This window comes from Cydia strobilella, chromosome 21, assembly GCF_947568885.1.
Source record: "Cydia strobilella chromosome 21, ilCydStro3.1, whole genome shotgun sequence".
Taxonomy (NCBI): domain Eukaryota; kingdom Metazoa; phylum Arthropoda; class Insecta; order Lepidoptera; family Tortricidae; genus Cydia; species Cydia strobilella.
The window spans coordinates 7,620,566-7,646,696 of record NC_086061.1 but is presented as its reverse complement, the minus strand read 5'-3'; the positions used below and the strand labels follow the sequence as shown (position 1 = coordinate 7,646,696).

Here is a 26,131-nt window from a genome sequence, read left to right as displayed (position 1 = left end):
TATTATCTACCCTCAAGTTGTATACAGGTCCCTATTACTAAACATGATTATTTCATGTGAAGCGCTAGTGGCCTAGCTGTAAGAGCGTGCGACTTTCAATCCGGAGGTCGCGGGTTCAAACCCACGCTCGTACCAATGAGTTTTTCGGAACTTAGGTACGAAATATCATTTGATATTTACCAGTCGCTTTTCGGTGAAGGAAAACATAGTGAGGAAACCGGACTAATCCCAATAAGGCCTAGTTTCCCCTCTGGGTTGGAAGGTCAGATGGCAGTCGCTTTCGTAAAAACTAGGGATTAGTTCTGTTGTCAAGCAGACCCCAGGGTCCCATGAACCGTGGCAAAATGCCTGGATAACGCGAGGAAGAAGAGTTTACCTTAATATTTTTTGTCTATATTTTCAAAAGCCCGACTTTTAATTGATTGCAGGTTTATTTCGGAAATTATTTAAAACTCAACTTTTTGGAATTCCTTAATAATCTTTTCCCCTCACTAGCTCGGAAAGCTGTCTTTTATCCTTTAATACAAGCGGGGAAAAACGCATTTTATCCACTAGTGGGGAAAGTAATTTGACCTTGGATAGAGCGTGTTTGAGTAGCTTTTGACAGATAACAAAACGTAAAACGCTCATAATAATGGTTCGTTCAATATTAATTATCATGAATAAATGGTTTGAGAATTTAATAAAAAATACCAAATTTAGATTTATTTAATGATTTTAAGTCATAAACCTTGAATTACATAAGTAACTTTTGTTTTTTTTAATGATGTTGAATGTAATTCTGAACGCACAAGTTGAGTCGAACATACAATACACAACTTCCAGAGTTTTCTGTTATAATATCGTATTATCGTAAAAAAATTAGTGATTCCAGTGATGAAGATGATCTAACGCCTGTGGATGTTGCACTTTTCTCGCTATAGTGAGGGGAAAAGTTTTGTGCTACACACGGGTGCAAATATATTTTACTTCTCGTGTGTTGAAACACTCGTTACGCTCAGGATTCTATTTTCTCTCGCTTCGCTCGTGGTTCAACTATAGAATGCTTTCGCTTGCTCGTGTTTCAATTCCACACTCGCGGGTAAAATACAACTTTGCACCCTTGTATAACAAATAACTATTTTTTTTTTGTTGACAAAGGCCCTCCGGCTTGGGGAGGCATTTGGATATGTGGGACTCCCTCCTGCAACCATCCTCTCCTAGTAAGAGGAGAAAAGGAGATATACCCACTAAAAGCCACTCCGGCGCTCAGCCAGATTTGTAGTAGTTTCTAGTTTTAAGATTTTTGCATGCTAGTACAACCTGTATAGTACAAATAGCAGAATAAGCAACCAATTGTCACTTACCACCTAAGACACTATTGTACCTACTTATTCTTTGCAAATAAATACTTACTTACCCTTCTGGCCGTTTTTAAGGAGGTGCGGGATGCCTGAGATTCTACTCCTTCCATCGGCCCTGGCTTATCTTACTCCGGAGTACCCACACCGCTGGAAAGGAGAGTCATTGACGCTTGACCCACTGCCAATCGTGTAGCGCCGTGTAGTGCGGACCCCCACAGCCCGCTGGCCCTGCTAGGGGTTTAGGCGGACAGCAAATTGTGCCCATCTTCTTCACCGCCGTCTGCGCCGGTTCGGGTGCGCGTCTTCAGCTCCTACTCTCACGCTCCGTTTCCGCGGCCTCCTTCCTTGAAATGACGGTGTAGTAGAAGAAGGCAACTGCGTTCCATTTCCTTTCGCTGCCCAACATAGTCATTAATACGTTGCGCAGCGAAACGTTCCCTAATCCAAGAGCCGCCGTCATGGTGCGACACTCTACGGCCCAACGATTGCATTCTTGACTGCAGTGTGCCTCTATGGTATGAGATCCGTAGCGAAAGTCCTCCAGGTCGTCCTTTTGGCTTTGCTGCATCCGTTCGTGCCCTTGTTGACGCGTCCTCGGCAGTTCATCGGGTGCAGGGAATTCATTTAGAGCCCTGCACCTGACCCTCTCCCTGTGCGCATCGGCGAGTACCAGAGCCTCTAATTATCACCCATTTTTTGACAACTTGAATCATGAAAACAACCTAACTTCACTGTGATTACTTACTTAATAAAGCAATGCAGGAAAAACCAATGACAATCCATTATGAGACTGTCATCTGATATTTGACTGTTGAATAATTATATAAGGGGAAGTTTGAAAGTAGCACCGGTAACGGAGAAGATGAGGAGTAGTATATAGGTTCGCGCCGTGGTATGGGCATGTAATGAGGAAAGATGAATGTCACATAGGCAAAACAATGTTAGGGATGAATGCTGATGGACGGAGAGCGGATGGTAGACCCAAAAAACGATGGATGGATTGTGTGAAAGAGGATATGAGAAAGAAAGGAGTGAGTGCTGAGGTGACCAAAGATAGAGGAGAATGGAAGAGAAAAACTTGTTGTGCCTACCCCACATAATGTGGGATAAGGGCAGAAAGAAGAGAGTCCTTAAAGAGATGAGACTTTTTACATTTCAAGATTTTAAAGGCAACATTTTGATTACAAAACTAGAAAAAATAGTTTTTTATCGTTTTTCTCCTTGCTTCGTATATGTATATTATTTGATTACTTATTGGGCTGGCAAATAATTATCAAACCAATTTAAATGAGTTACCTAGGTAAACATATTTAGTTCAAAGATATTGACTGAAACAGCTTTACTGTTATAATAAAAAAGTACGTAGATTATTAATTCACGATTAAAATTCAATTATATTGACTTACATATCATTTTTTTCTGTTTTATTGAACGCTCACATCATATTATTAAATAGCCATGTGACGATAAAGAACAAAAAATGTATAGGGTCCTTAACAATTAAATCTAACCATGTAATGGTAAGACACTTAGAGGTTATTTATGACCCAAACAAAACTCGCTATGTGACATATTTATGAAAAAGTTTTTTTTTTCATATTATTAAAACTGAAATATTTTTTCATGTAATTCCTTAATGTATGTTAAAGTGCAAATACTTTTGTCACAAAAATATTGATTCATTTATGTCCAATAATTATCGAAATAAACAGTTTTTTGTGTCTCCTGTAAAGTAGGTTAAAAACACATGGCGACTTTTGTACGCGCAGCGACGAGGTAAGCTTTTCACATAACCTATTCGGAAAAGGGGTTTTTCTTCCCTGCTAGGAAGGGATCAAAGAGGCACTTTTCTGTTTTAGGACACTATTTTTATGTTTTCAACACTATTTCTTTAACTTGTAGCTGCTGCGCACATAAATAATATTTAGGTATAAACAATAATTTCCTCATAGGCGATGTGAAAATAAGCAGCATGTGTCACATTCACATGGCAGCAAAATTATTTCGACCTTTGGGCGTTAACACTTAAACCCTCACTACGCTCGGGATTCAATTTTTTGTCATACATAATAAACGAAATAGGTACCTGAAGTCGATGTAGGTACCTAATCGACGAAATACATAAGAGCATAGGTGTTTCAGCATAAGGTATAAATAAATTTTTGGTATTCTGAAATGTACATTCACTTCCACCCTCGCACATCCGGTGATGGAACAAATAAAGTGGAATCAAAGGCGTTTGTCACACTGATGTGACCGATGTAGGTAGCTTATTAAACAAAAAACAGGGGGCAGACCACCAGCCTCTTAGTGGTCCACTATCAATAGAGACTTGCGAAACCAAGATATCTCATCGTTGACAACTCAGGACAGAACGACCTGGCGGAGACGCACAAGAAGGCCCGACCCCAACCAAATGAAGTTGGGACAAGGGAAGAAGAAGAAGAAGATGTAGGTAGCTTATTGCTAATTCAACGGGGTCTAACACAGTTCAGAAAAAGGTCACTTCCGTGGAAAAAACGTCAAAAGTTAACGACCCGTGTACATGTTTTTCTTATTTGAGTCTCAGGGCCTGAAAACATGTATCCCTCCTGTAAGGGTGCAGTTCATTTAACTTTGCGATGTCTAGGTAAGTACAAGAAAGACGCAAACAAAAATGTATGCATTTCCCAATGCCTGTGTGATAATGGCCAGTCAAGTTTCTGTGCTTGACTTTAGCAATTGCATCAAACCTGATTTAATGCAGTTGTAACGTGTAATATTGAATTGTTTAATAAAAAAATAATAATAATTTATTTGTGATATAATTGAAAGATGTAAGATGTGTAAAATTAACAAAAAATTGTGACCTGTAATACCTTATTACCAATAAATTATGTCTATGTCTATGTCTATGTCTATCAAATGCTGTCTGTCCATTAACCTTTTCGACGCCATGTCAAACACAAAAGCTGTCACTCGGACGTGTCAAAACTGAAATTGAACTTTATGCACATGCACGTAGGTCTGTGTTGCTCTGTGGTCTATGACGGATTAATCAGTTTTTGGCGTTGGACTTGCGCTGCAGATATATCCGTCATTGGCGTCCAAAAGGTAACGTGGGTGAGGGTGAGACATAATAATTTAATGTATTCCCGACGCGTGCCCGCCCGCACGCTACCGGTTGTGTCGCGTCGAACGCGAACCTCAACAAAATAGCAGGTAAGTGTATGCCTTAAACAGTTTTTAATTGTTATACTGGCAGCACTGACAGAATATAAAAAGGTTTAACTAATCTTTGACAGTAGGAGGTAGAAGACTTTTTTTCCCAACGGAACAATGTTCGCGTGGGCGGGAAGTAAGTTGTGAAGAAAGAAAGAAGACCTGCGGGTTTTAAATGGTGAGTGTTAGAAATATAGTATCATCATTATTTGTACTAGAGAGATGAAGGGATATCCAAGAATGAAGAATGAGAATTAGAACAGAAACAGCCAAGAATAAGCCAAATGGTTGTGAGTGGACAGGGTCGGGCTATAAGGGGAGTTGTGGAGGCCCGCGGCGGAGAAAGAATCTCCGCCAAACAATCAGAATAGAAACTAGAATAGAAGGTAAATTGTAATAGAATCTAGATCAGAATATAAATCTAGAAATCACTTCATCTCTCACTCTTTAGTAATATGTGGTATATTCTCAGATGTATCTTGTCGTTATGTCTTGTTAGAACTCAGGCATGGTTTGATATTAGGGTAATAAAGAATATTACTCTAGTTGCCAGCCTTGCATAGATATAGACGTCACGACAAAATGGTGGAGATGCTGAGCGAGCATAATTATTAGTAAGCGAAGCATGTTCAGAATAAGCTCCTTTTCGTTTCGCTCGGGAGGTTCCGAGGCAAAACGGAGAGGTGTTAAAAAGAACGGTGGAGACCAAGAAACTCACAGGACGGTGGAGACCAAGAAACTCACAGGACGGTGGAGACCTAGAAACTCACAGGACGGTGGAGACCTAGAAACTCACAGGACGGTGGAGACCTAGAAACTCACAGGACGGTGGAGACCCAGAAACTCATAGAACGGTGGAGACCTAGAAACTCATAGAACGGTGGAGACCTAGAAACTCATAGAACGGTGGAGACCTAGAAACTCATAGAACGGTGGAGACCTAGAAACTCATAGAACGGTGGAGACCTAGAAACTCATGTACAGATAAGAAGTTAGATGTACCCACATTAAAATCTAAACATTGTTAGAAATACAAGAAGTACAGAGTCCATAGCCTAGGAATCCTAGTTTGGTCTCACAGGAATAGAACGATTTTTCTTTTTTTTTATTCAGAAGAACCCTAAGCTAGGAATCTTAGCTCTGGCTCATTTATATAGTATACAAAAAGAAAACAATATAAATAAATGGGATAAATGTGTTTTATTTAATTGTGAATTCATTTTATGTATTTACCAGCTAATTATTGTATTTTGAAATCATACAATATACGTAACATAGATGTGTAAGCGTTCATGTCATAGGTGTCGGAGAGTGTGAATTCTGCTTAAAAATTCATATCGAGTTGTAGGCGAAAAAACGCCTCATACTCGTTACGTTGGCAGCAGTGGGAAGGTTTGTTCTTGTTACCATAAATTTATCCGAACTAGGACTAAGCGACTGTCATTGGCTAATTTAGAAATTAAGGTTTTGTTATTGGTTATTAAGTCCGATTAAGAAATGAAATATGGATTTGTAAATAGGAACGTACTTTTCAGCTTTGGCGCTCTTTTAATCTATGAATAACTTCAGACGATTGTTTTGTATGAAAATGTTTGGTCTGAAGTTAGGTTTAAAATGTTCGCAAACATGATAAAAAGTGTCTTAGAAGAAAAAACTCGGCGTGGCTAAGATTGTTGTTGTTTGCAAGCGTTATTCGTGGTTATTTTGATTTTCGAAGGATATCATAGCAAGTGTGTTGAGATTAGTGGTTATTGTAAGTAATCCTGTTGTGGAAGTGCTATAAGTACACTACGGAAGATACAGAGTGCTGTAGTACTATTGTGTATAATCAAAGAGCAAGGATATAAACGTAAGTTTTGTCTTAAAGTTTCTTATCAGAATCCAGTTACTACGCCAGTTTGGCAACGTTTAGCAAAAGAAACACACCTTATAACGTATTTACGTGATGCTTACTTGTTTAGTACTACAGCGAAGTAGTTTTTGTTCAAATTCTAAAACTTAATAGGTTGTAAGACCCAGTCATGAGTGTGCTTAAAGAAAGTACAGTAAATAATTTTCTTGCGTTAAATACTAAACAAAAATGGTAAAATAGGTGTAGGATTGTAAGAATTTATTTACTTTCAGTACATTCAAAATGGACGATGCCATGCTAGTTCGTCTAGAACTAATCCATGAGCGCATAGTGAGTTTGATGGCACAAAGCGCCACCAGAGAAGCAGTCACTGAAGATGAATTGACTAAACAGATTCAGTTGGTAGAGGAGTGCAGCTCAAGGCTCACACAGGAGTTACATTTTTACATTGAGAAAGGTAGTCAAATTTCAAGTGAGAGTTTAAAAAAATTTACCAAGACACAGTTTCAGTCTGACGAATGGAGGGTAGAGATGAAAGCCCTGTTAAAAAATTCTTCAGTCACACTTAACACTGCCAAATTACCAAAACTTTCTCTTCCAAAATTCAAGGGAGAAACTCTACGGTGGGCAGAGTTTTGGGATCGTTTCAAGAGTAATGTTCACGACAAGGCCTTGCCTGATGCAGAAAAGATGGCATACCTAGTCGGCTGCCTAGAAGAAGAGGCTCTTCAGGCAGTTGAAGGCCTCGGGATAACTGAATTAAATTACAACGTAACATTAGAAATACTAAAAGAAAGGTTTGGGAACCAGCAAAAAGTTATCGATGCTCACTACGATGCCATCAATAACCTTCAAAGAGCAGCGCACCATGCCACAGAGTGCAGAGTAAATTTTAATATGATAGAGAGACATCTAAGAATCCTACAAAGTTTAGGAGAAACCGTAAATGGGAATCATTTAAGGTCTACCATTCTTTCCAAATTCCCTGAGAAGGTGGTATATGAATTACACCTATTAACGCTGACTGATAATATTGATAACATACGAAGCGGCTTACAAAAAATTATAACTGCAATGGAGAGTGCCAAAGAAAGCCCCGTCCCAAGTAGTAGTGACAAAATTTCTACAGCAGCACTACATATAACCACCCATCAGAGGAAAGGGAAACAGGACTACAAGAGAATATCCCATAAAAAGAGATTTCTTAAACGGAAACTACCGGAGAGTACAGAGATGTTAAAAAATTATAATAAGAAACCTAAGATGGCTTGCATTTTTTGCCAAGGAGCACACTACAATGCATCCTGCACAGTAGTTAAGGATATCAATGACAGGAAAAAGAAACTCGGCAAAAGATGTTACATTTGCTTCAAGGAAGGACATAGAACAACAACATGTCACAATAGGAAGCCATGTTACTTCTGCAAAGGAAATCATAATCAAGCTTTATGTCCACAAAAGCCAGGTACGTGTAATAATATTATAGAGTTATCCATGGCATCTATATCATTGTCAAAAAATAATGACATCTCTATTAAACATGATTATCGTTCTTACTCACAGACGGCAATAGTGGAGGTGGGGCAGAAGAACTCAAACAGAACTAAGACAAGGAGGCTGATGCTTGACAATGGCAGTGGTCGCAGCTATATTACCAGGAAGCTTGCAAAAGAACTTGACTTAGCGGCAGATCAGGAAGATGAATTAATGGTATTTGTCTTCGGTGCTGATGACCCAGTTAACATTTCCAGCCCATCAGCTGACATCCAAATCATAACAAGAAGAGGTATCAGAAGAGATATTCGAGTGAACATTGTGCGCCGTATAGCAAATTATCTTGGTCCTCCTATGAGTATGGATGGAATTGATGGAGTGGATGTTGTAGCTGATGATGGGTCTGCTAGAGAAGAACCACAACTTTTGATAGGTGGTGACTATTGTTATTCATTTTACAGAAAGGAAATGTTATTGCTGAAGGAGCACTTATATTTAATTGACACAGATTTTGGCTGGATGATTGCCGGCAAGGTCCAACAAGAAGAGAAAAACAATACACTATCTGTCATCATGTACTGCCAATGCCAAGGATCAGTAATACCCTATTTTGTAACACCAGACTTGCCTCTCCGGGAACCGGACATCAGGTTTCTATGGGCCTTAGAAAGTATTGGGATTGTAGACTCTCCTAAGATAACTAGAGAGGAAGAGGCGATCAAACACTTTAACGAAACGGTCAAATATGAAGATAAGAGATATCAGGTGAAGTGGCCTTGGATAACATACCCACCTGACTTACCCACTAACTATGGTCTTGCTTATGGGAGACTGTCAAGCTTAATTCGAAGATTAGAACAAGATGCCATGGAAGAGTATGATAGCATTCTGAGAGAACAACTAACTGCAGGGGTTATAGAAGTTATAGATCCCTCAGAAATTGTTTCTAAGACACATCCTGTTCACTATCTTGCCCATCATATTATTCTTCCGAAAGGAAAGAAGGGGCGTGTTGTGTATGATGGTTCGGCTAAACTTAAGAATAGTAAGAGCCTCAATGAATGCATGTACAGAGGACCTTCGATGCTTGAAGACTTGACCGCTCTCCTTTTGAGATTCAGAGTCAACAAGATTGGAATTACAGCGGATGTAGAAAAGGCCTTTCTTCAGGTAGGACTACAACAGGAGGATAGAGATGTGACCAGGTTTTTATGGCTTAAGGACCCCAAACAAGGAGTGACTGAGAAGAACCTTCTCTATCTGCGCTTCTGTCGTGTCCCATTTGGGGTAATATCCAGTCCATTTTTGTTGACGGCTACGATTCGACATCATTTGTCACAGGGTGACCAGAACCTTATGTCAGAAATAGCAGAAAGAACTTACGTGGACAACTTAGTCACAGGAACAGACACGTTAGAGGAAGCTCGTGAACTTGTAAACAAGACTAGGGCGACGTTCACAGAATTGTCAATGAATATAAGAGAATGGACATCCAACAACAAACTATTGTTGAAGAGCATTCCAAAACAGTTTCGATCAAAAGACACTGAATCGACAAAGGTATTAGGACTTACCTGGCACATGGGAAAGGATACCCTGAAACTAAGGTTGGGTGATGTGCTATCTGATACAAAGCAAGACAAGACAACTACAACAAAACGAGGGATATTGCGAACTCTTGCTTCATTATATGATCCTTGCGGATTCGCGGCACCCTTAATTTTGCCTGCAAAACTTCTTCTTCAAGAACTATGGAAAAGGAAAGAAAAATGGGATTCTCAATTGCCAGAGGACTTAAAGGAAGAATGGCAGAAGGCAGTAAGTGCTTTACAGACTGCCGATGAAATAGAAATACCCAGATATGTTGGCCTGTCACCAAATGAAGACACAGAATGTGAACTTCATTGTTTCACTGACGCATCTAAAAGAGCCTACTCAGCTGTAGTATATCTGAGGATAGTGAATAAGGAAGATAAGAGCACTAAAGTCAGGCTCATAATGGCTAAATCCCGGGTTACCCCGATAAACCACACGGAAGACCTCAAAATCCCAAAATTGGAATTACTTGGATTCGTCATAGGGAAGCGACTCTTAACTTATGTAAAGAACACCCTTAGAATAGACTTGAAGCGACTATGCCTTTGGTCCGACAGTGAAATAGTTTTATACTGGATGAAATCGGAAAAGTTGTTGCCTCCATTCGTTTGCAGAAGAATAAACGAAATTAAACAGAATAAAGACATAGAACCTAGATATGTCAATACAGAATTGAACCCTGCAGATCTAGCAACACGACCGGAACTCTGGCATACGAAGAAGGAATTGTGGTTCAATGGACCTCAATTTCTTTCGCTGAGTGAGGAGGGCTGGCCAAAGTTGCAAGAACATGGCCAGTCAGTTCTTTTTGCAGGAACCGATTCAATAATAGATACCATGGAGACGGACATGTCATCTCAAGCAGAAGAATCAGTCAGAGGAACCATAGAACAGGAAAATACAGAAGGAATGACGATAGATATAGAGAATATAGAAAACAATGGCCAGATGCAAGTTTCGGCCACCGGAGTTGATTTTAACTGCACAGAGATAAAGAATTTACAAAAATTACACTTCCCACAAGAGGCAGCAGGCAAGGAAACGAGCCTATCAAGGAATTTAGGACTATTTGTGGATATGGATGGATTATTAAGATGTAAAGGTCGGCTTATGAACACAATGTGTTCATATGACACCAAATATCCGATATTGATACCTAAGAACTCGGAATTTACAGACAGACTGATTCTGGAGACTCATCAGAGATACTATCATGTGGGAACCCCACATACACTGAGCATTATTCGCCAGAAATACTGGATTCCTCAAGGAAGAGCGAAGGTTCAGCGAATCATAAGAAAATGCCAACAGTGTGTTAAACATGGAGGTGGTCCCTACAAACTTCCCCCCACACCAGCACTGCCAGCAGAACGTGCTAATTATAGTGCTCCTTTCACATACACTGGCATCGACTATTTTGGGCCCATCCTTGTTACGGAGAACGGACAGATGAGAAAAAGATGGATTTGTCTGTATACTTGTCTGGCTGTACGCGCAATTCACATGGAAGTAGTTAAGGATTTAACTGCGGAGGAATGTTTACTTGCAATGAGAAGATTCATATCTACCAGAGGAAGACCAGAACTCATCGTCTCAGACAATGCATTACAGTTTAAATTAACTGCAGAATTATTGTCAAACACATACTTCATGGACAATAAAATAAGGTGGAAGTTTATCCCTCAGCTCAGTCCATGGCATGGAGGGTTTTATGAAAGGCTGGTCGGCATCGTGAAGAATTGCATGAAGAGAACCTTAAGTAAGTAAGTAAGTAAGTAAGTAAGTATTTATTTGCAAAGAATAAGTAGGTACAATAGTGTCTTAGGTGGTAAGTGACAATTGGTTGCTTATTCTGCTATTTGTACTATACAGGTTGTACTAGCATGCAAAAATCTTAAAACTAGAAACTACTACAAATCTGGCTGTATATCTTGACAAAGGAAATCTTTTACATTGTAATAGCTTTTATCAGTCAATAGCTTCATCAATTTATTTCTAAATCTATGTACAGGTAGTTCTCTTATAGTTTTAGGTAGTTTGTTAAAAAGTTTCATGCACATAACAAAACAGTGATTAGTGTATAATGCTGTCCTGGGAACACAGTCATGAACCAGCCTTCCAGGATCCCGTTGAGTTCTAGTAGAGGCGCTTTCAGCTGTAGTAAATAAATACATATGCCTCTTTACAAACATGCAGATTTCCAAAATGTATAAGCATGGTAGCGGTAAAATCCTAAGTTTTTTGAACGATGGTTTGCATGTCTTGTAGGGGGCTAAATTACAAATAGCACGTATACATTTTTTCTGTGCTACGAATGGAATATTAAAGTCTGTGCAATTTCCCCACAAAATGAGCCCATATCTTAACACTGAACTAATATATCCATGATACGCGGCTAATGCTGTATGTAAACCTGATGAGCGTCTTAACTTACGTAGTACATAAACAAATCTATTTAGTTTAGAACGGATCTTTCCTATTTGTGCTTGCCAATCCAAATGTTTATCTAAAACTATCCCTAAAAAACTTACACTTTCCATTTCTTGAATTGTCTCATTTTCGTAATGTATATTGATCCTAACATTTTCGCCAAGTTTGGTGTTAAATTGTATGTAATTGGTTTTACTAATATTAATTTGCAAATTATGTAATTCCAGCCATTTTATAACATTTCTCAATGTCTCATTGACTTTACATTCATGTTCTTCGATATTTTCATTCTTTTTTGATGTAACAATAAAGGATACGTCATCAGCAAACATAACAGATTTATATGGAATTATATCCGGTAACTCATTTATATAAGCAATAAATAATAAAGGCCCAAGCACACTACCTTGCGGTACACCAAAGTCGTTACATTTTAGCTCCGATCTGAAGCCGGTTTCTACATTAAAGTCGTTGAGTTTAACAATTTCTACACATTGTTTACGATTTTCTAAGTAGGTTTTTAACCAGTTTAGTGCAAGACCTCTTATACCATAATTTTCTAGTTTGTCTAAGAGTAACGAATGGTCTACAAAGTCAAAAGCTTTTGACATATCTAGAAAAATAGCTGTAGTATGTTGCTTTTCGTCTATGCATTTGACGATGTGGTGAATTAAGTTGAAACCAGCTAGTGTCGTGGATTTATGTTTTTGAAAGCCATTTTGCTCTAGTTTTATTATCTCAAATTTATTTAAGAAGCTACTTAATCTTTTATGCATGCATTTTTCAAAAATCTTAGAAATCTTAGAAAAGAGAATTCTAAATGACTCACAGCTGAGTACAGTTGTCAAAGAAATCGAAGCTGTGGCTAATTCACGTCCACTTACTTGTGTTGGTTCAGACATAGAATATGTTTTAAGGCCGGCAGACTTTCTCACCTACGGGAAATGTATAGCGATTGAGCCTTCTATACAAAATCCGTATCCAGGTGGTTCCGTCACAAAAGAAAATCTAATAGAAGGATGGAAGAAGGGTCAAATTATACTAGAAGAATTTAAAAGAATGTTTCTGGGACAGTACCTATGCAGTCTACGTGAAAGGTACCAACATTCACACAAGGAACCCCGAGTTAAAACTCATCAAAGCCCTCATATTGGTGACATAGTCCAGATTAAGGGAGACTCGAAAAACAGAGAGAACTGGAAGGTAGGAAAAATCATCAGTTTGGAACGAGGCGCCGATGGAGAATGCAGAGTTGCAAAGGTCAATGTTGAAGGAAAAGAATTTATAAGGTCAATAGGTCACTTATATCCATTAGAAGTGGAAGAGGCTAGACTGGAAGTTGCAGGAACACAAGAAAGAATTCAAGTAAATCCAGATGTACGGGAGACAGAGGAATCTTCACTACATGGAATCACAGAGATATCTGAAATAGAAACCAGATATCCTGAAAGGGAATCAACAGAACAGGTGCCACCAGAAATTGCAGTAGAGGATGATGTTATATTGGAGACCAATGGTTTAGACAAAATACTCACTCCCGAAGAACGGGTGCATGAAAATGGTATTGGTGAGCATAGTAAAGAGGTGACTGAAGGTGACGAAGACGTAGGGAGAGTAGAAACTGTCAAATGTCAATAAAGAAAGAAGTAGAAGAGCAGCGGCTGTCCGGGCGAGAGAAAGGATTGCCCAATGGACGAGCCAGCTGATAGCCCTGCTTTAAAAACTCACGGCCGTTGGGGAGTGTCGCGTCGAACGCGAACCTCAACAAAATAGCAGGTAAGTGTATGCCTTAAACAGTTTTTAATTGTTATACTGGCAGCACTGACAGAATATAAAAAGGTTTAACTAATCTTTGACAGTAGGAGGTAGAAGACTTTTTTTCCCAACGGAACAATGTTCGCGTGGGCGGGAAGTAAGTTGTGAAGAAAGAAAGAAGACCTGCGGGTTTTAAATGGTGAGTGTTAGAAATATAGTATCATCATTATTTGTACTAGAGAGATGAAGGGATATCCAAGAATGAAGAATGAGAATTAGAACAGAAACAGCCAAGAATAAGCCAAATGGTTGTGAGTGGACAGGGTCGGGCTATAAGGGGAGTTGTGGAGGCCCGCGGCGGAGAAAGAATCTCCGCCAAACAATCAGAATAGAAACTAGAATAGAAGGTAAATTGTAATAGAATCTAGATCAGAATATAAATCTAGAAATCACTTCATCTCTCACTCTTTAGTAATATGTGGTATATTCTCAGATGTATCTTGTCGTTATGTCTTGTTAGAACTCAGGCATGGTTTGATATTAGGGTAATAAAGAATATTACTCTAGTTGCCAGCCTTGCATAGATATAGACGTCACGACAGGTTGCGTGTTGCCGTTAAACTACGAAAACAGGCGGCCCGCGAGCCTTCCTGATGTCTGATAAAGTCACAAAATATTAACAAAGTACGGAACGAAGTGTGGCCCGATTCAACTTCGTTAACTACTATGTGGCCAAAGCTGGTAAAAGGTTGCCGACTTAATTACGAATTTGAAGTATACCTACTTATAGGTTTACTTAGGGCACTAGGCCACAGATTATATAATAGACTAGGCGCACTCTTCTATATTTGTGCGACAGACAGTTGCGTTTCGTTCGCTACGGAGCGTTAACAAGGTGTGTTAACGCCCCGTAGCGAACAAATATAGAAGAGTGCGCCTAGTGCCACAAGTAAACCTATAAGTAGGTATAGTTCAAATTCGTAATTTCCTTAATTTGGAGCAATGTTACGATAGTAGGTTGGTATTTACGATTCGTAATATTTAACAGTGGCGTAACTAGGGGGGGGGGGGGCTAGGGCCAGGCACGTGAACCCGGGCGCCGTCCAAGGGGGGGGGCGCCAAAATGGGCAAAAGGCAGCAGCAGGGAAACTTGTCAGTCGTCAGGGCGCAAATTCGGTGACTGCCCCGGGCGCCATATCCTCTAGCTACGCCCCTGATATTTAATCATCAATTTAGTGGTTTTATTTACAATATTACGCTGTTATTTAGTTACTTAAACAAAATACCAATTCCCCAGTTTAGTAGCAACATAAATGCAATAACCAATCTACGGCAACCTTTGGTCCGGTGAATAACGTCACGTCCGCATCATCGGTGTTACCCAAACGCGTAACAATGACATGATGAGACCTTTGTTCCAGCGTCTCAAGTTCATATCGTAATACCATAATTATTAATTACTATAGGCTACTGTAGCTTAGTAATTACACATTGTTTATGAGTGAGTAGGTACTAAGAGTAGGTCAAGTCAAGTAGTATTTACAAGTACCTTTTTTATACCACGAATGTCCACGACTACTAGCAGTGTACTTAGTGTAGCTAAAGAAAAAGTACAATCTAAATGTCTAGCCCTAATACTTGCCTAAACAAAACCATAAAGATTTAATAAAATTGAGTTCAATCAAAAGGTTTACGATCCCTGCAGCGGACGCGAAGCAAGGTGAACCTCTTCGCCCAAATGTGTCTAGATTTTTTTGGTTATTTGTTAAGATATGAGTTTCCTGTGTTCCTTTGAAGGGGTGTTTATTTAAGTATCATGCATTTTAATTAAAACGTAGCTTTGAGATTCCCAATTTCCCATAAAATAAGTTGAGCAGGTAAAGAATTGAGTGTGGGCAAAACTGCAGTTTATTCTCTATTTTTTTTCCCAGAATCAGTTAACAATTATGTAACATTATATTAAGATCAGGCAAATGTCATGCATAATTAAGGGTTAAAGGTTAACTGGAAGAGATCCCTTAAAGGGATAACTCCGCCTTTGACAAAATGTTGAATGATAGTTATTTGTTTTAAAAGGATGCAAAGTGTTGTTTATGGAGTACTGCTGTCACCTTTGGGCACGAGCACCTGTAGGTATGCCAGCTTGGACCCTTCGACTCAGTCCAAAGGCGCGCTGTACGAATCGTCGACGATCCCAAACTCACAAGCGGTATTGAACCTTTAAGTTTAAGGAGAGACTTCGCCTCCTTATGCGTGTTCTACCGCTTGTACAATGGGCTGTGCTCTAAAGAACTGTTTGACATGATGCCAACGGCCGCTTTCTATCACCGCACCGCTCGCCATCGGCAGGGTGTTCATCCTCACACCCTAGCACCTAAATGCTCGCGTACTGTGCGGTTTAAGAGGAATTTCCTCCCGCGTACGCTTCGGCTCCCTGCCGAGGTTTTCCCGAGGGGCTACAGTATGGGGTTCTTCAAAAAAGGAGTGTACAGGTTTTTAAAGGGTCGGCAACGCGCGTGTAATATCTCCGGTGTTGCAGGCGTCCATAGGCTACGGTAACTGCTTACCATCAGGCGGGCCGTATGCTTGATTGCCACCGACGTGGTATAAAAAAAACCGTTCGTGCTAATATTGATATTCCAAAATTGAACCACGAGCGTAGCGAGTGGTTTGAAAAATGGAATCTTGAACGCTGCGAGGGTTTCAAGGCACGAGGGTTAATTTTTAACACACCAACACAAGGAAAATACTAACTGTAAAATACATATATAAAATCAAAGCAAATCGATTCAAAATTAATGTTATTAAATATCCCAGGTAGCATTTACACGTCATTATGACGTCCGTTAAGTATTATGACGTATAAATGACGTCCGTTACGTATTATGACGTATAAATGACGTCATTATGACGTCACTTTTACGTCGCTGACGTCACTTTGCTACCTGGGATGTATCATTCAAAATCATCATTTAAAACTTTCAAAAGTCAATTCCACCAGCCAACATAAGGAAACAACTCAAAATTTGCATTTGATTACTTCGCCACACATGTGGATAAAATGCAACTTTCTCATCAGTTTATGAACAATCAAGAAAGCCTTTACCAGCTGGTGTGGTGAAAATCTTATTTTTCCTGTTTTGATTTGATTTTTGTACAATAAAGTGTTCTACTACTACATAGTGAGTCACGTAGACTCGGCCATGTCAAGTCATGAATGCCATGATACAGTTAGTGTGTGTGGATATTAATCGAAAATTAATATTAAAATATGTGTGTGTTTGCTGGATTTTTTCCTTCCTTCTTAAGGTCTTTCCCGGGTTCATTGTAAAGGCACTCGTAGTTTTGAACTAGCTGTGAATAAGTGTGAAAGTCTACAAAACATCGGGATGGGCTTTAAATTAATTATAGGTACGTAACTATATCATAAGTCTCAGGACTCTCAGGGTAAGTCTTCCGGCGCTTCGTTTTCAATGGAAAGCACCACGTGATCACCGATCAACCGACAGAAAATGACATGTAGGACGCCTCGACCCGGGCCCGGTCCGGTCTAGCGTGTCATCCTTAAATAGTAAGGGCCGGATTATGTCCGGCCGACTCTGATTTCTGTTATAAATTATAAATAAATCATAAGTAACTCTCACGACGGTATACGGAGTATTAAGTAGGTAAATAAGTGCTGTTACCAGTGTTATCACCGCCGAAAAAAAAATTTCTACGGTTATTACGGCTAATTCTGAATCACCGAGTACGTAGAATGTAGACAAATATATTATTTACACGCTATGACTAATTAGCTCGTCATAAATCGATAAGAGAATACGTGTCAAGAGACACATAGTATAAAACAAAGTCGCTTTCCGCTGTCTGTCCCTATTATGTATGCTTAGATCTTTAAAACTCCGCAACGGATTTTGATGCGGTTTTCACCTATCAATAGAGTATTGGAATTAGCCATCGTAGAGCGTGGCAATGTGGGGGACATTGGTCTTATTTAAGTCACACGCTCAAATCAAATTGCTCAAAGGTTGACTGCTAGAGATCTCTTATAGGGATAATTTCGCCTTTGTACATTGTATATATTTTGTTTTTATTGTGTTTGTAATCTGTCTTATGTACAATAAAGTGTACCTACATTATAAAAAATTCTATTAATTCATTAAAATTCCTGACATTTTCCTGACATGGCCGCATTCCCACCCTCCTTTGGTGTTGCAGGTGTCCATGGGCGACCGTAATCGCTTACCATTAGGCGATTCGGCTTCTCGTGTGCCTCCTATATCATACAAAAGTAAGGTAAATAAACTACATCAGGCCCCGTAGACAACATGCCAACCGCTAACGCTCCGTAGCGAACGAAACGCTACTGTCACTGTCACACTAATATAAAAGAGTGAGAGACACAAAGCGCTTCCACAGCGAAGCGCAAGCGATCGTCACCCGTAATTTACTTCGTCGTTTGATTTAGCACATTGTGATAATTGTGTAGTGTGTATGGAGCTAATGGGAAATACTATTGACCGAGCGACAGCGAAGGTCTCCGTTTCAGCTTATACAAAAATTCTTTTCCCCTCACTAGCTCGGAAAGTTGTCGTTTATCCTTCAATACAAGCGGGGGAAAACGCGTTTTGTCCACTAGTGGGGAAAGTAATATGACCTTGGATGGAGCGTGTTTAAGTAGCTTGACAGATAACAAAACGTAAAACGCTCATGATAATGGTTCGTTCGATATTAATTATCATTAAATAAATGGTTTGAGAATCTAATAAAAAATACCAAATTTAGCATTATTTAATGATTTTAAGTCATAAACCTTAAAATTCCATAAGAAACGTTTGTTTTTTTATAATGATGTTAAATATAATTCTGAACGCACAAGTTGAGTCGATGCAATTTCAAAACGCATCGTTGACATTTCATACATCAGAAATGTCAACATTGTCAACAATTTTTTTACCTAAAACCTTTTCTCACCGACTCGCGTAACACACACAACTACACAACTTTCAGAGTTTTCTGTTATAATATCGTAAAGAAATGAGTGATTCCAGTGATGAAGATGATCTAACGCCTGTGGATGTTGCACTTTCCTCGTTATAGTGAGGTGAAAAGTTTTGTGTTACACACGGGCGCAAATGTATTTTACTTCTCGTGTGTTGAAACACTCGCTACGCTCAGGATTCTATTTTAGAACCACTCGCTTCGCTCGTGGTTCACCTATAAAATCCTTTCGCTTGCTCGTGTTTCAATTTTACACTCGCGGGTAAAATACAACTTTGCACCCTTGTATAACAAATAACTATTCCTCCGGATGTTCTCGTCTACAGGTCGCATTTTGCCGATTCTCGTGAAATTTGGTGAGTAGGTTTGATAGGTAAGTAATTAATTATTAGATAAATATATGTCATTATACAAAAGCTGAATTTCTAGATGATGATACTATGTAACTTCCTATTAATACTTCAAACACAACATTAGCTTTTTATTAACTTGCAATGTACCTATGTATGTATGTATGTACTTGTAATCTTGCAAGTTAAATTTGACCCACTTCCCGACTTCCAATGAAGCTGAAAATTTGCATACATATGTAAGTCGGGTGACAATGCAATATTATGGTACCATCGAGCTGATCTGATGATGGAGACAGGAGGTGGCCATAGGAACTCTGTGATAAAACAACGCAACCTAATTGTGTTTGGGGTTTTCAGAAATGTCTCGATGAGTATTATTTACCTGTGGAAAGAAAAGTACAGTCAGCGATAAAAGCTTGTACCAAAAATGTTTTTTTTTCCAAAAACATTGTCGATTCAGTACAAAGTACGATAGTAGTAGGGTAGCTATGACGGACACGCTTGACCGATGAGTAAACTCATCTAAATATGGCCAAGCGTATTACAGTACACACCAGAGTGATGTCGTAATTTGTGATGCTTAATTGTATCATGCTAGGGCAGGTCAAAGGGCTCGTTGACTTCGACTCATATAATTAGTAGTTGCTCAACCCATTTAATAGTGTTATCAAAGATAGATATAACTCCGTAATAGATGGATACAGTCTAAGGAAAAAACGTGCCTCGAAAATCAAGAAAATTTGATTCTCGTTCAGAGGGCGCTACTAGTTTTGGCCTACAGTCGTATAGATGGCGTTGACGGTTTCGTTTGTTATTTAACAATTTTAACATTTTTAACGCATATCAGTGAAAGAACATGGGTCAAAATCATAAAAATAATTAATGCAAATAAAAAAAATCATTTATCTATATTTAAATACATTCTATCGTATTTTTATAAATCTTCATTTTTAGTTTTAAAGTGTCGACAGATGGCAGTGAATTTACTGGGGTTACAAAATTGACTATGACAGTACCGCTCTAGTATAAGTTACTCTATGGTGTTATCTACTAAAGAAACTGTGGCAGTACCTTATTAACTTGTCGGCAACTCCGGGCCTGACTCACACACGAACCTATAGCCGTCGTCATACAATCAAAGTTAAGTTCTGCTTTTAAAACGAAATACTTAAGAGAATTTGTTTTTAGGGTTCCGTACCCAAAAAGGGTAAAAACGGCACCCTATTACTAAGACTCCGCTTTCCGTCTGTCCGTCCGTCTGTCTGTCTGTCTGTCACCAGGCTGTATCTCATGAACCGTGATAGCTAGACAGTTGAAATTTTCACAGATGATGTATTTCTGTTGCCGCTATAACAACAAATACTAAAAACAGAATAATATAAATATTTAAATGGGGCTCCCATACAACAAACGTGATTTTTTTGCTGTTTTTTCCGTAATGGTACGGAACCCTTCGTGCGCTAGTCTGACTCGCACTTGGCCGGTTTTTTTAATTCTTACGCGTTTCTAGCCGCCTACTGTTTATGCACGCTCCGGACGAGTGTCTTATGGCTTCTCTACACGTTGGCCACTATGATGGTTAGCTAGGTAACGGTCTTGATAATAAAATTATCCCACGGCGCTTGGCACTAAACATTCTTATCTCGGATTGACCATGACTCCATTTGACCCCTTAACTGTTTAAACCTAAGTTCTTGAAACTTCAACCTTAAAAACTTATATATAGAGTCTAAATTCTTGCCAAAAAATGAGGTAACAAGACATTTTACATATCTGGAGGCTAAATTCGTGAATTAAAGGCTAAAAGGACATTATTACTTTTGGCACATACGTCTAAATTAGCAAAATATGTATAAGGTTGGGGATAATAAGGGAGTAAGAGTTTTTAGTGTTAAGGCTTCTTGTTGAAAGCTAGTTTAGCAATTGGCCAATTATCTAACCTTGTTTGTAATATACCTACACGTTAATTGATATTTATTTTGATTTCGTAATTTAGGCGGTGACATGTCTATTAGTCATTAATTGGGTACGAAAATTTTAAATAGATAGCTAGAGGGATGTTGACTTGACTGTATTCAAAATAAACTAGTAGTTTGCCCCGAACTGAGAACTCGCGGTTCGACAATAGTTATTTGTTATACAAGGGTGCAAAGTTGTGTTTTAACACACGAGAATTAAAATACATTTGCACCCGTGTGTAACACAAAACTTTTCCCCTCACTATAGCGAGGAAAGTGCAACATCCACATCATCTTCATCAACTGGAATCACTCATTTTTTTACGATACTATAACAAAAAACTCTGGAAATTCTGTACTTTTACGTGAGAAGTTTTTAAGTAAAATTTTTGTTGACAATGTTGACATTTCTGACGTATGAAATGTCAATGATGCGTTTTGAAATTGCATCGACTTAACTTGTGCGTTCAGAATTATATATTTAACATAATTATTAAAAAAACAAACGTTTATTATGGAATTTTAAGGTTTATGACTTAAAATCATTAAATAAAATAAAGCTAAATCTGGTATTTTTTATTAGATTCTCAAACCATTTATTTAATGATAATTAATATCGAACGAACCATTATTATGAGCGTTTTACGTTTTATTTTTGTCAAGCTACTTAAACACGCTCCATCCAAGGTCAAGTTACTTTCCCCACTAGTGGATAAAATGCGTTTTTCCCCGCTTGTTTTAAAGGATAAAAGACGGCTTTCCGAGCTAGTGAAGGGAAAAAGCTATTTATTGTAAATTAATAGACACCTATTTAATTTTCGACACGATTGAATAAAAAATGTGGAAATTCAAGATGGCTGCCGTTTTTCATAATTTCACTACTTTTGGTACTTAAGGAACATAAATAATACAAAAAAATCTACGAAATATTTTATTAATTTTTGCACATTTTTTTGGTATTTTTTGAGACACTTTCCTTTTGTACCCACTTGACTGGAATAAATCTAGAATTACAAAAATAACTGTCGGTGACGACATATGACAATTCGTAGGACATTACATTAGAAACTGTATGAGTTTATCTTTCCTTTTTAACCGACTTCAATTTCATAGAAGGAGGAGGTTCTGTATTCGGTTGTGGCTATTTTTTATTTATTAAGTTTTTAATACAATCTGGTGATGAAATTTGGACCTAGGTAAATTATGGCTAATCACTTCTACGTCCTTCCCTAAAAAAGCGAAATACAAAGTTTCAATTTACATAAAATTTGCTACTTTTTTGAGACAGAAATGGCTTGACCGAATATTAGGTAATTTTACTAATAATACGCAACGCAAAAGTTGCATCTCTACTGTGGGGTGGCCCTTACTGTTATGCGCAGTGGACAGAATTAAGGCCAAAGCACACCGGCTGCGTGTGCGAAGACGTGCACGTGCGCTAAAATGTTGGAGCCGTGAACGCGCAAGCAATTACAACGCGCACGTGCACGTCTCGCATCCGGTGTGCCCAGGCCTTTATACTGGAGTCCTTCATGCCGTATTGTTTTATTGTGCTATTCATTCAGAACTATCTCGTCTAGATATACTTATGATAAGAATCCTGATCAAATATTGAGAAGTTAGGTAAACTTTTAGCGTTTCTCTCGAGAGCGATTTTTCTGCTGGTGTTAATTAGGTTATTATCACATCATTACTAGTTTTAAAATAATTTACTGCCATTTCTTTATGTTTACGACAAAACACTATATTTTACACGTACAAAAACTACTCATTTTATAGCCTAATAATAAAATACAAAATAAACTATCATTAACTATCAGATAGAAAAGAAACAAAGTCTATAACTTTTAAAACGTTACACGCCTTTTTAACCTTAACTGCGTATTTTAAATTTTAACTGTCTAAGAATGGTTTAAGTTCTGAAATTAATGTTAAGCTTATTCTGAGCTCTAATCTCTTAGTAACTCGGCGTAGAATCCCGTGTAGAAAATGGACTTAAGTCATTCTGGCTGTCAACTTACTACATTTACGACATATTTTATGAAAGTTCTGGTTTAGCCGTTACACAGAGACATTATCAGCTAATGATACTACACGTATCGTAATATTATATTAATACGAATTTAGATTGTGTACGGGTTTTGCCAGTTGATTCATACTATTCGAATTTGACTGACTCACGGAACACACCTGATAATATATAACACGGATAAGATAAGCACCTAACGTACGGGAATCAGATACAGATAATCCTAATAACCTTGAATTCTAAGAGTACGGCCTCAGTGAGGCGACCAGCGGGGCGTGCAGCGTAGCGTCGCGAGCCCAAGGGCCAAGGATGAGCATTCTGAGAGCAGCGTAGCGTACACTCGCAGCGTCTTAGCCTTACGTAAGCGAACAACTCGCGAACGCGAAGTGGCGAGACGCGGCGCGGCGGGCCCACGGCGTTCGCGTTCGCAACGAGATCGCCCACGTAGGACACTTCTATAGGTATCAAAGGATTGATTCACCCCGCTCCGCATCGCTTCGCGTTCGCGTGCTGTTATTCGCCTACGTAGTACGATGCGTAAGACCGCTCGCACGTACGTTGGGATTTCTTTACTAAGACACTTAATTTCTTTAAAAACACACTTCAATACAATAAAAATTTACGACCTACTTATATATTTCGTTTTTTTAATCCCGTCTGTAGTGCAGCGTAAAGGATGATTCACGTTAGACCGGGCCGTGTCCGGGCCGGAGCTTCCGGCGCTTCGTTTTCTATGGAAAGCATCACGTGATCACCTGTCATGTCATAGAAAAATAAGCGCCGCCGGAAGCTCCGGCCCGGACACGGCCCGGTCTAACGTGAGTCATGCTTTAAACTACTAAGTTTTGGATTCCCTGATCTTTGCTATTTCTACAGGAAAGACGCGAGGAAACGAGTTAATAAGCACGCTAAATATGGTATGACCTCCACTCAGTTTGCAACCTAAACGACATAGTAGGTACTTTCCATGCCTAAAATAAACACCTATCATACCTAAAGAGTGTCATATAAATAGAATTTGACGCTAGTTTTGCAGCCAATAAAACAATACGCACGAAGTCGTAAGTACTGGCTATGCACGCGCCAGTGGCGCTCGTCTGGCGGCTACAAAACATGTTAAGTATGTGAAGTCGAGTACATATATAGGTTTTAGTACGTTCTTCAGACATAGCCAGTAGGTATAGTTTTTTATAACCAGTGAGGAATTTTACTATATTAACAGTCTATCGATTTACATAAATCTGTTATTACCCGACTAAATGCGAATTTATGATTTTACAGTACATATGGTGCTACTTTCTCGCACTAGTGCGGAAAGTGCACTTTTTGTGCATATGTCGAAAGTTTAAAGGGCCATATGTACTGTAAAACGTTGTTCGATACACGTGCGAATAGGTAATTCGCAAGTCGTGTCGATTTAAAACACTCCCTGCGGTCGTGTTTTAATTTATCGCCACTCGTTTCGAATTTCCTCTTTTCCGCACTTGTATCGAAAATAACTATTATCTCACATTGTTTCTACATATTTACTCTTTAGTTTTTTCTCCATTTTTATCCGACTTACGTAGAAAGGGAGGTAACATGAAAAGAAAAAGCGTATTTTTCAAATCTTACTCTTTACTTTATGTATTTTTACATAACGATAGTTATGGGTGTAGGATGTAGATACATACAGATGTAGTTAATAATCCTTTACCATCGTATTTTCACGGAAACGCACGAACGTGTGTTAATTATGCTTTTTCAGTCGTTCTCAGTACGAAATATACTGAGGTTGACTGAAGTAGATTGACAAATACGAACGTTTCCGAGAAAATACGATGGCAACTGATTGTTCACTAAATCTGATGGATGAAGGGCTACACAGGGCGATCCACCCTGTATATTTTTTACAATACAGTTTTTTTTTAAGAAATACAAAACGAAGCGTGAAAAAATATACACGGTGGCTAAAAAATAAGTGCATTCCCGTTGCCAGGGAGGTCCTGGGATTTACTGAACAACTTTTACTACAGGGCCAACCCCGAAATCGTGAAAAATAATTTGGCTGGTCCATTTTCTATGGGAGGGTAAAAAATTTTTCGCGATTTCGTGGTTGGTCCCATAGTAAAAGTTGCTCAGTATAATCCCAAAACCGCGGGAATGCACTTATTTTTAAGCCACCTTGTATATGACTTAAAAGTCACACGCACCTGCTGCCATCAAAAAGCCGCTTCCCATAGAATCGAAGTTACCCTCTCATTTTAAATCAACATTCTTAAACTACATGAATTATGGTATGAACATTTATGTTACATACTCGTATTATATATATGTCTGGTATTAATCGAATTTAAACTATCGTGAGACATATTAAATCAACTAACTAATAAAAATACGTGATAGAAACCGCTAAGTTACTCGTAGTTAAGTCTGGTATTAGTTTTCGTTGATAAAAATTGTTACACAAAGAAACTAGAGCTAGGAGAAGTGTGGGTGAAAAGCGATTGTATGGCGGCGGTTAGGTTCGTGTGACATTTAACCCTTTTCCAGGCATATAACGATTTATCGACCACATACGCGCCATTTGAATTTCAATATTAGCATTCCGATTTGAGGTTCAAATTAGATTGAACTTTTGAGAAATCTGATTTGTCTTCAAATGAATCATCAAAGCTGGAATATATTTGGATTTTATGGGAAAACCTTGTAGATTGGTGCGGCCTGGGAGCGGGTTACCTGCTATTTTACTCTGTTAAATTCTTGATATGAGTATACAGTTAGACCAAGATATGTCTGCAGCGATTTTGATAACGTAGACGGCGCAAGTGTTATTTGTGCGTCATAGTTTCATAGAAGTTTGACGTTTAAAATAACACTTGCACTGCGTGTGCTATCAAAATCGTTGCAGACTTATCTTGGTCTAACTCTAATGTTTGTCATATACATATATATACACGGTGTTACTTGAGCCACTGAAAACCTGAGACACCACAACAGATTTTTTTTATTTTGAACTCATCTTGAGTATTTATTCTTTAATCCGATACATATTTAAAAAAGTATTCGTTGTTTACTTTTCTTAACAATTCTATTTGACTGGTAATTCTACACAAGATACTTCGCCGTTTGAGTGACGT

General features: G+C 38.7%; 1 protein-coding gene and 1 long non-coding RNA gene across 4 annotated transcripts in view; both read left to right on the top strand.

Moving 5' to 3' along the window:
- Nucleotides 1–26,131, top strand: part of LOC134751125 (uncharacterized) — a 223,790-nt gene that overhangs the window by 139,376 nt on the left and 58,283 nt on the right. The gene's annotated exons all lie outside the window — the stretch shown is intronic.
- LOC134751076 (uncharacterized) lies at nucleotides 6,558–14,447 on the top strand. Of its 3 annotated transcripts, XM_063686420.1 has the most exons (4): nucleotides 7,593–7,861; nucleotides 7,960–11,245; nucleotides 12,722–13,692; nucleotides 13,776–14,437. In XM_063686420.1, exons 1-3 carry the CDS (start codon nucleotides 7,724–7,726, stop codon nucleotides 13,552–13,554), a joined length of 4,257 nt encoding a protein of 1,418 aa, XP_063542490.1. In that variant the 5' UTR covers nucleotides 7,593–7,723; the 3' UTR covers nucleotides 13,555–13,692; nucleotides 13,776–14,437. The 3 variants fall into 3 exon arrangements, with proteins under 3 accessions (XP_063542488.1, XP_063542489.1, XP_063542490.1); XM_063686418.1 differs by having other exon boundaries at nucleotides 6,558–11,245; nucleotides 13,776–14,447; XM_063686419.1 differs by lacking the exon at nucleotides 13,776–14,437 and having other exon boundaries at nucleotides 6,558–11,245; nucleotides 12,722–13,767.